This window comes from Pelmatolapia mariae, linkage group LG13, assembly GCF_036321145.2.
Source record: "Pelmatolapia mariae isolate MD_Pm_ZW linkage group LG13, Pm_UMD_F_2, whole genome shotgun sequence".
Classification (NCBI taxonomy): Eukaryota; Metazoa; Chordata; class Actinopteri; order Cichliformes; family Cichlidae; genus Pelmatolapia; species Pelmatolapia mariae.
The window spans coordinates 17,676,900-17,687,391 of NC_086238.1; the positions used below are offsets into that span (position 1 = coordinate 17,676,900).

Here is a 10,492-nt window from a genome sequence, read left to right on the forward strand (position 1 = left end):
TTTATTTTGACTTGAATGAAAGCAGGACTTGTAGGTTTTGTATGATTTGATAAAAATTTTAAAAAGTCCAGTCTAGGTGTCTCACAGTCACATCTGCAGACAGAGAGAGTCCACTGCATTTCTCTGTGCATTTGCTTGTTTTCTTTCTGAGATTTGACCAAACCCTTCCCCCTTCTTTGTGAGAGTGGCTTCCTATTGGTCAGAAGGTACTAAAAACAACACAGTTTTAACGCTGTTGCATTCCTTCTCCTCCCCTTTCCCCCCTTTTTGATTTGCATTCAAGGAAAAGAAGTTTGTATTTTGATTTTTACATCAGGTATCTAATTCAACTCGTGTTTCGTTCCCCCCCCTTCCCTATTTTCCCTTCTCCATTTGGCTTGAGCTCCTCTTGCTGTGTCTTAACATTTCCCTTTTCACTTTCGATACTCACTGTAACTTCACTTGGCACTCTGTCCCAGCGTGTGTCTTTGGTTTGGTATGACTTTGATTCTTACTTTGTCCTCCGTGTTGTTGCTGTGACGATTTGCCTAACAACCTTAAAATAAATATTCACAGCGTGGATGATTTGCTGACTTACAATATCTAACAGTGTATATGTATATATGATGGCACACTTAAAACCACTCCTTGTTTTATTATAGATGCAACTGTTACTGCAGGACCAAAAGAACTCCATATCAGTCACAAGATCAGCTGTTTTGTCACCTAAACACTGTTTCACAACATTTTCAGATTATCTTTTAAAATCTATAAAATGTACCAAAAATGATGATGATGTGAACAGAGATAACAAAGTATAAGTTAAGTTACATTCCCATTTGAAAAACTAAAACTGAACTCTTAATAACACTGCTAGTGTTCTGAATTGCATGAATGATACTAACTACTGACAAATGCGTTTGGGGGCACAACAAAGTAAAGCAAAGCCTGTATGCAAAAGCTTGACAGTTAAGATTAATATGTAATTGTTATTTTTGGAAGTTTATTACAGCTCACAGTGCTGCTCAGATACCTGAATGTTGTGCTTACAGTCGAGTTGCTTTCTGTTGGGCAGATGTTTTTAGAAATAATACGTGGGTAAAGTCTTTACGAGTTGACACACTTAAGTTTTAATAGTGCAAGTAGATTTAGCATGTCCATATTTTATAAGATGTTTTTTATTAGGATCTTGTGAATGACCTGACACACAGTAAAGAGGTGGTGCAGTTCAGTCCTGATGTAGTTGTGCGATAATGTTACTGGAATTCTGTGTAATGAAGCAAGCATTAAAATTTCTGGGAAGTGTTGTCCTGCATATGCGCATGGGAGTGGGTACCAGCAGTGCTTCTTTTGTTGTTTGATGTGGCAGCAGACTATTTTTGTAAGCTCATTAAAGACTAAGGAAGAATCAGTGATTTGTTTTAAAAGTGCCACTGTTGGACACTTGCAGAACTATGGTACTAACCTTTTGCACTCTGATTGTGGGCCTGAGCGTGCCTCAAACATTACGGGATGTTGACTGTCATCCTGTTTTTTGTTTGTTTTTAGTTTGTTTGGATAGGCATGTAATCTTGGACATAAAGCAGCCACACAGTTACTGGACAGATCCAAAACAGTCATGTATTTAAAAGCAGACACTTGTTGTTATCGTCCTGGTTGACAAGAGAGACCCCACCTCCCCGTCTTCTTCTGGTTGTAAGGAGCAGGTCCTCTCATTCATCTCATTGTATCGTGACTCCCCGAGATGATCCCATTCCACCCAAGCCAGTCATGTGCCATTTCCGCTGTGATGGGACATGGTGCAGGCCATGCCACAGCCATCTGCCCTCCAGGACCATTGAGTGTTCATGTGCACCTCTAGAGTGTTGAAAGTGTTTCAGACCCACAGTTGGTCAAACTCACAGATTCTTTTTGTTCTCGCTCTTTTTCACAGCCCTGATGAGGACTCCTGTCAGAAATTTGTGCCATTTATTGGGGTAAGAAACACATTTGTTTACCATGCAAACCTGTCCTGCACTTTTTTTTTTAAATTCATTCTATATTGAAAATTTTCTTTAACACTGGCTCTTATTTTTCTTACAGGTAGTGAAAGTTGGGATTGTGGAACAAAGCCTCTCAACCTCAGGTAAGAAAAGCACATTTTTAAAGATGTGTTATCAGTTTAGTGTCATTGGGATTTTACTCACAGGATACTGACCAGGAAAATAAAGAGAGAAGCACTCTTTTCCTACTTAATTCAGTTATAGGAAGAGTTGGCATAATCTGGAAAGCATTAAATATCTTTTAGGTACAGTTTTCACTTACAATGATTTTTCCCCCTAAATCTGCAGTGGACTCAGATGATGCCATGGGAGGCAACACAAGCATCTTGTCCTCCCCGACGCCTCCATCGGCAGGTCCGTATGGAAAGGAGATCGGGGGCACGCCCCCACAGTCCCCCTCTGTGTCCACCACCCTGTCTGGAGCTGGGTATGAAAAGCCCACGTCTCTTATTAAAACAAATACTCATAATTGCCCACATCACTGTAGCTTTCAGGGTAAACGGATGTGGAAATGAACAAACCACAAACAAACCAAAGCAAGGCCTTGTTTGTTTCCCTTTGTAGCTCTCCATGTTCGGGCAGTGAGGTGATGGGGCTGCAAGTGGACTACTGGACATGGCAAGGCCCAGAGAAGAAGAAAGAGGGCGAGAAGAGAGACATAGGACTGAAGAACACCCTGAAGAGTAACTTCCGTTCACTACAAGTCAGCCGCCTTCCCTGCGGCGGAGAACTCACTCCTCCACCCAGCATGGCTATGACTGTTGTTACTAAGGAGAAGAACAAAAAAGGTACACTTGGAGGAGTAGCACATAGAAGTTACTAAAAAATCTTTTTCAAATTTGTATTTTTGGTTTTATTTGCTTAGTTTTCTCCACTCTTTGAAATTTTAGTCTCCACTCTCTTGTTGTAGTTACAATGAACAGTAAAAAAAAAAACAAACAAAGCAGGCAGAACCAGATAGATTACCTCATTTATTCCACATTTTCTATTTCTTTCTCCAAATTATAGCCTTGATTACTGAAAATACAATTATATTCAGTCAGAGTCACATGTGCTGTACACAAAAAGATTGGCGGTTCAAGGAGGAGGAGGCACAAATCAGCCTCAGGGGGTCACAAGCCCAGATAAATGGGAGGGTTTTGTCAAGAAGGGCATCTGGACTGAAATCTATGCCAAGTGAAACATGTGGACACATCCACTGTGGCGAACTCTTGGGAAATAAGGGAGCAGCTGAACGTAGCTTTATTTGGGTGTGTTGTACCAGGAGGAGCTGATGTCAAATCAAGTTTGTGGTTTCCAGCAGAGATGTGATGCAGGCTACAGAGGTCCAAATGTTGTAGTGTTCAGCGCTCTCTGATGCTGACTCAGGCGACATTGCTTGAGGCAGTTTATGAGGCTTCTCCCAGCAGGCTCTGTGCAAGTAATGCAGCAGCATCCTCCATGACCTGTGAAACCAAACTTTGTGGATTTCTCATTATTAAAGTATTTTTTTAGCTCTTTTGTATATGACTTTGCTTCTTTCTCCCTTCCCAGTGATTTTTCTCAGCAAGAAGCCGAAGGAAAAAGAGCTGGACTCTAAGAGCCAAGTGATTGATGGTATCAGCAGGTTGATCTGCACAGCCAAGCACCAGCACACGATGCTGAGAGGTGAGACAGAGCCATAGCCCTGACTCCACTGTTGGAGCTCCACTGCCACCTTGTGTCCATAATGCAGTGTAGCCATCATGTTTTTCTCGTGCATTTAGCTCTGTCTTTTCTGCCCTTAGTAACTATTGACGGAGTGGAGTGGAATGACGTCAAGTTTTTCCAGCTCGCTGCCCAGTGGCCAACGCATGTCAAGCACTTCCCGGTGGGAATCTTCGGTTACACAAAGCCCGTGTGACCACAACCACCACCAGAATCTCTCGGCTCTACCCGTCTCAGCGAGAGGCTGCAGAAAATTCGAAGAAAAACCGACATCCTCCTCGTTCCTCCCGGCAGTAATAGTTTTCCTGTGGAAATCTTACTGACTCACAGACTCACACGTTCAAGACAAAATTTCATGTTGATGTTTTTGATGTTGTTGGGTGTTGCTGTTGTTTTCTTTTTTTTTCTTTTTTTACACACTACAAAACAGAACAAGTACTAATTTGTAATATTTGCGCTACCGCCTCGGAGGTATTTTGAGGTTTTTTGACAATTTGCCACATTTCGATAATGGCAGCTGTGTTTGCACTTTGTTTTTGTTAACATTTTATTATTTCTGTGAAATCCTACATTTATTGTTACTCTATAGACAATGGAGGAGTGTGATGGTGATGTGCAGTGGCGTGCGTGAGATTGTTGGAGACCGTGTTTGTGTTTCGTTGTTGAAAGTTGGAATATTGCTGTGAATCTAGATGGAATCCTTTTAACTCACTGCTCAGTTTTCTTATTCGTCCCTTTACTTTCTCAGAAAGGTGAAGCTTTTATAGGAAGGAACAGAATGTTCTTTGCCTCGTTGCTTTGAAGCACACTGTATACCTAAAGCAGGTCAAAAAAAAGAAACCCAAGTCGAGCAATGTATTTGAAGGTAGCTATAATGAATGTAGCTATGACACATTTGTTACATGTAAGCAGAATATCAGATCAGTTCATTATTATTAATGCAGATGTTTTCCCTTTGCTGTTGGTGTACATGCAGACTGTACAGTAACAGCCACTTAGAAGCAGGGTAACTACTTATTTCCCCACAGCTGAAATGCCAAACTTAGTTGCGATTGCATGAGCTGTCGTGCTGTTTTTCATACTTTCCATCTTTTCGTAATTCGACCTTCCAGGTGGAATTTCAGCATTTCTGTGGTTAAACGTGGTCGCCCCTGTGTTCAGCTTTACCTGAGCGGACCTGTCACAGACCTGCAGTAACTTAGCAAAAACTAGACCGTGCAGTGATGTGCCAAAGTCGAGTCCTTTTATTTTTTTAAACAGTCCAGTCGCAGGAGTATCTTGGCCAGGCCTAACTTCATAGTATGTCAAAGTGAAAACTCAAATTGTATATGTGATGTGTTTGTGGTCTTTGCGGAGATCAGTATTAAGATTTCTGAGACAAATTCACCAGTTAGCGCTCCACATTTAGCCAAATCTAAACAACATTTCTAAGCGATTACCATTGTGTCCTTTACTGCAGCTTCACTGTGGTTGGATGTGCACGTTACTGAAAGGGTTCAGTATTGCATAAGGCTATGGAGGGAATATTACAAATGAGTCCGTCTGACTCGGAGGGAGGGAAAAAAAAGGTTTTGACAGCCAAGTACTGACTCGCTTTGGAAATATGACTACAAGTGTATGGAGTCTTGCCTGACGTCCAAGTCACTGCCCCCCGTGTGTCTGTGTAGGTGTGCTCTATGTTCGATGGTACTTCCTGAGTAGTGTTACGTGAAACCTTTGCAATAGGAAACCTTTGGACAAAGGGCCTTCTCTATGAGGTTGTTGCTTTTTATAAAGTGAAGACTTAACAAGCTTTGATAGGCTGGCTTTTTTTTTTTTGTATTGTATATAAACATGTACAAGATATACTATTGTGAATCACAAACTCCCCTCCCTCTTCCACTAAATTGAAAGCACAAATAGTATACCTTTATTTCTTGACATAAATGCCAAATATATTTCCAGAACTCATAACTATGAAGTACAATGCAAACACTATTAGGTATGTTTTCCTCATATACATTTCCCTGATGCACTTTCATATGGGTTTACACACATTGTAGCTCAAATTGGGACATACTTTGGTTCTCAAGGTAAAGTGTTAGGTGTTACTTTTGAAATTTAAACCACTACCTGTAGTCAGGAGAAGGCTCTTGATTTCTTTTTTAACCATAGGGATGATGTGTTACATTGATGGCTTTAAGTGCCATGTTTGGTCTGAAAAACCCATCATGGCTCATTTGTTACGTAACCTTTTTGCCACTAAATGTTGAGGTCTGTTTTACAGCTTCCACCGCACGTGTCTGCCTGTGACTTGTACAGTCAAGTTATTCCGTCTCCTGCTTTTTGAAGAGTTCACCCTCTTTCAAGTCAGGAGCGCAAACTGAACCTTAAATATTTCAGCATTAAGTATTAACAATGGCAGAGTTATTTGAGGGGAATTTGTCATGCGGGTTAGCTTTTCATATACTAAATAACAAGTGTATTTCAATGTATGTAACCTCAAGACTTTTTTTTTTTTTTTTTTTTTGCCCGAAATCCAGAGGTAGCATGGGGGCATTAAACAAGGCTGGATCAATGAGCAGGCATGCTCACTTTGCCACCGTGATTTAGCACCGCAAACATAAAAGAACGCATCATCAGCGTTGATCCTTTTATTCCTGGTCTAACTAAAGTTACATCATGCCATCTCATTGCTCCGGTTACTTGAAATGCCACCCAGTGTCTTTGCACAAACCCTATTTTAAATGACATGACAGTATTTTTAAATTTACCACTTAAAAAAAATCTAAAAAAAAAAAAATAATAAATATGGGTTACTTCTGCATGTTTTACTATAGATGTAAATATGTTTTGGATTTTTATATTGTTTCTTTCCATGCTCTCACAAGCAGTTGTGTTTAATAAAAATTTTTAATCTTCTGTACAAACGGCTCGTCTTTATTTAGATTTATTTCCCAGAACAATGTTAGATTTCATCCCAAGGGATCAAAGAAACAATCTACAATCCGCTAAACGTGTCCAACATGTGCCGTGTTAGCTCGCTGAGACTGAGGGCAGGTTGATGTAGACCTTCATCGGAGGCAGCGGTTTAATCTTGCGCCCTGCCCAGCCTCCCTTCCTCTGCCACAAGCCGCTGGAAGGGCGGATGCCCAGCCAACGATTGCGCCCGGCTTTGCCGATGATCCGTTTATTGTGGTCGACGTTGGAGACGCGTCCCACTGTGACCATGCAAGTCTCCAGCACCTGTGTGTGTTTACGAGACAGCATTTAGCCAAACTGAACGTGTCTTTAACAGCGGCTATAATCCTACTCCAGATGACCTCACCTGAACCTGCTGCTTTGAAGGAAGCTGAACGATTGCCGTTCCATTTACTTTACGAAGCAAAACGCCGCTCGTGCCTGAAAACCAAATGAACCACAGCATTCACTTTAGTAGCTTTTCTGAGTAACCTCGCCTTCCAGCAGCTTACATAATGAGGGATACAGTACAGTAGTTTACCTGCAGCCCGGATATACTCTGATCCCTTCCCAGGTTGTACCTCCAGGTTGTTCACCAGCGTCCCCACAGGAAGAGCCCCCAGCGGGTAAGCATCTCCCTCATTGGCCGAAACTGCAAAATTAAACAATTCTCATTAGATATACAGGTTACGAAGGCCGACGAACCTCCAACTGAAAAACTTGGATCCTGTACCTGCCATGCGTCCAATAACCCCAGATGTTTTAATGATGTCTCCAGCCTGCATGTTCTCTGTTGCAATGATCCATCTTTTTCGCTCACCTCCAGCTACCAGGGCGATATCAGCAGACCTGCACGCAGACAAACCCGGCTCAGTGTTTTCAGTACTTTGAGCGTACACATTAGACTCCGGGCAGTAAGTGATCTCACCTGCACGGGTCGTATCGCACTTCAATAACCTTCTCCTCAAAAGGGTGGCCCTCTTTGTTGGCTTCATACCGTAGACGATGGAAGTCTACCCACCGGTATCTTTGTTTGTGACCACCGCCAATGCCGTGTGTACGTATTCTTCCTGTAGAAGGAAGTAGGGCGGCAAACGCTTGAAAGAAGCCACAAGCCTTGAATTCTGAAGCTACACAGGAGTTCAAACTTTTACCTTGAGCACAATTTCACACTTTAACTATAGCACCAGGCAGGTTTCTATTAAAAGGTGGTTTACAAAATGTAACAAAACCTTTCCTGTAGCAGACTGCTACAAAAAATAAATAAAATCACTGTTTCCCTTTTAAAATTTAACATCTATTTGTTGAATCTAATCTGTTCTTTTGAAGGCAGGTCTCTTTGGTGCATTCACACTGCAGGCACTGACTCAAATGTGAATTTTGGTCTTTTTTTTTGCAGTGTGACCTCAGTCTGAATTCACGTGACTTTCACTCCACTCTGTGTGAACCCCCTGCATCCACCGATGTCTGGGTATAGATGGAGCAGGCATTAAGGGGCCATTTCACCATATAAAGCTGTCTCTGTCCTCATTGATAAACTAGAAGATGTGGAGTATTTAAAAGCTGTACATCAGCATTTAAATGCCACCATAAACTCTGACTTCAGTGGCATCTTTGTTGTGTTTTAAACACAGTACACATTGTGTAGTGCTTTACATATTCGCAAAACAAGGGAAAGATCCCTGGTTCATTATGGAGAGGAGAAACAAACCCCTATGTGGCTGTATCTCAAAAACCAAATAGAGGGGGAAATCAAACTTTTCCTCTTAACATCCTGTGAACATACAGCTATTTTTTTTTTTTTTTAACCACTGCACTTTACCTGTGTGATCTCTGCCTCCTGTCTTTTTCATTCCGATAGGCCTGATGGTGTACTTCTCCCTCTGCTTCCATCTGACCCTGTTCTGCTCCAGAGAGGCTGTGGTGAGGAAGCCTCTGCACTGGATCACCGCACTACTGGGCACCTGAACTCCCAGCTTACTCCACGCAGCTGCCTGTCAACACCAAAAAGAGCCGCTCAGATTGTTCCTGATGTCATGTTTACTGTCTAAATATGGCTGACAGGACCAAGGCAGGAGGCGTTTTTACCTGAGAGGAGACCAATGCGGGCTGGGAGAGAGTCAGGGAGCGCAGGGCTCGAGTTAGACACGACAGCGCCATCACAACAAGGACCTGCTGACTGATGAAGGGAGACACTGTGTTTAAAATCAAGCAAGTGCTAACATTTCTCCTGCTTTCGGCCCCGACTGTAGCTGACACAAATCGGTCACATAATCGATAGTTCAAAACTACGCCTGACTTTTATCGGTGGTTGCATATGTGCCTCAGCTCTGCTTAGCATGTCTTCAGTTACCAAATGACAAGCAAACGTGAACCACCGCTAGCTTAGCGTCTCTCTACAAAGACAGCTCCATCAGCTCAGTAACGTTTCTTTTCTGTTTTAATGAACCGATCTTATTTAACCCCTAGTCTGAGGTCAAGTGTGTGATATTACCGAATCTAACCGTAGCACTCGACTAACCTTTATATTTTAACTTATTTCATCCCGAGCGTCTCTTCTGCGTCCTTCGCAGTCCTGCACGCGATGTCGCGCAGTGATGACGTATTCCCCCAACTCCCCTTCAAAGTCTTTTTAACAGATTGTCGGAGGTTCCCTTTGTACCAGTTGTTATTTTACAGTTACAGCGAATAAATATTTCTAAAAGTTAAAGCTGACCCTTTGTTGCATTTGTAGCTTCTCTTGTTTAAAAGCTTTCATTAAGGACAGCCAGATTAAACTCCGCCTCTAGAGGGCAGGCTTGCCTTCATACAAATATCTAACCATATGACAAATATGCAAAGTTTTGATTAATACATTTCTCTGTATCTGAAGAAAATGGAGTAGACATTCCTTGCCTTTAAGTTTATTTTTTAAGCACCTAATAAACAGAAATAAAAACAGAATAAAGTAAAAAAAAATGTACATATATATATATATATATATATATATATATATATATATATATATATATATATATATATTAAAGCAAGAATTAACAATACAAATAAGATTCTGAACAACAAAGAAGTGCAAACAATGTCAGCTGGCATTGGTGTCAGAAGCCTTACCTAACCAACTGGCCTCAGTCAGTCCCACTTGGCCCCCACCCTACCCCCTACTGTCACTATGCACCAGATGCCCGCAGGGCCGCGTTCTCAGCCCTGTACACCAACCCAACCAACCAACATCATCATCAAGTATGCCATTGACACCACCCTCTCTGATGGAGATGAGACAGCGCACAGGGCAGAGGTAGAGAACTTGTACCACTGGTGCTCAGAAAATAACCTGATGCTTAACATCCTTAAAACAAAAGAACTCATAATGGACTTCAGGAGGCACAGACAGGTCCACTCCCCTCCGGTTATAAATGGAGAATGGGTAGAATCTGTCTCCAGCTTCAGGTTTCTGGGCACCCACCTCTCCACCAATCTCACCTGGACCCACAACACCAACACCCTGGTAAAGAAGGGCGTTGGTGCTGCTGCTGGCCTTCCACTGCTCCTCAGTGGAGAGTGTGCTCTCCAATGCCTGGGTGTTTGGTACGCAGGGGCCCTACTGAGAACAGGAAGGGTCATTAAAACCGCCCCAAAAAATCACTGGCTGCCCTCTGCCACCCCTGGAGCCCATCACCAGATGCTCCTGTCGCAGAAAAACCAGGACCATCATAGGTGACCTCTTGCACCACGTACACTAACTGTTTGACCCACTGCCCTCTGGTCGATGCCTCAGGTCAGTCAGGTCCCACACCTCCAGACTCACTAACAGCTTCTTCCGCTGGGCCATTCAGTCTGTTAACGAGCAA

At 42.5% G+C, this 10,492-nt stretch overlaps 2 protein-coding genes across 2 annotated transcripts in view; one reads left to right on the forward strand and one right to left on the reverse strand.

Moving 5' to 3' along the window:
* LOC134640486 (phosphofurin acidic cluster sorting protein 2-like) overlaps window positions 1-6,608 on the forward strand; it is a 44,723-nt gene extending 38,115 nt beyond the window's left edge. The window contains exons 19-25 of the mRNA XM_063492299.1: window positions 284-316; window positions 1,913-1,955; window positions 2,062-2,104; window positions 2,310-2,448; window positions 2,586-2,809; window positions 3,555-3,668; window positions 3,788-6,608. Coding sequence (XP_063348369.1) covers window positions 284-316; window positions 1,913-1,955; window positions 2,062-2,104; window positions 2,310-2,448; window positions 2,586-2,809; window positions 3,555-3,668; window positions 3,788-3,903 — 712 coding nt within the window. The 3' untranslated portion in view covers window positions 3,904-6,608. The remainder of the gene's footprint in view (window positions 1-283; window positions 317-1,912; window positions 1,956-2,061; window positions 2,105-2,309; window positions 2,449-2,585; window positions 2,810-3,554; window positions 3,669-3,787) is intronic.
* Window positions 6,609-6,620: 12 nt separating this feature from the next.
* mrpl2 (mitochondrial ribosomal protein L2) lies at window positions 6,621-9,245 on the reverse strand. Its single transcript, XM_063492298.1, has 8 exons — window positions 9,169-9,245; window positions 8,736-8,826; window positions 8,470-8,641; window positions 7,576-7,717; window positions 7,381-7,496; window positions 7,189-7,299; window positions 7,015-7,088; window positions 6,621-6,932 (listed from the first exon to the last, which is right to left on the reverse strand). The coding sequence occupies exons 2-8, from the start codon at window positions 8,805-8,807 to the stop codon at window positions 6,723-6,725; spliced, it is 897 nt and encodes a 298-aa protein (XP_063348368.1). The 5' UTR covers window positions 8,808-8,826; window positions 9,169-9,245; the 3' UTR covers window positions 6,621-6,722.
* Window positions 9,246-10,492: the final 1,247 nt, after the last annotated feature.

What these genes read in the sequence shown, in the direction of transcription:
- mrpl2 (XM_063492298.1), bottom strand. Translation starts at nt 8,807, where the DNA reads ATGGCGCTGTCGTGTCTAACTCGAGCCCTGCGCTCCCTGACTCTCTCC. An exon ending in CCGCATTGGTCTCCTCTCAG is followed by an intron (nt 8,642 to 8,735) that starts GTAAAAACGCCT and finishes TGGTGTTGACAG; the next exon opens with GCAGCTGCGTGGAGTAAGCT. An exon ending in GTGCGATACGACCCGTGCAG is followed by an intron (nt 7,497 to 7,575) that starts GTGAGATCACTT and finishes GTCTGCGTGCAG; the next exon opens with GTCTGCTGATATCGCCCTGG.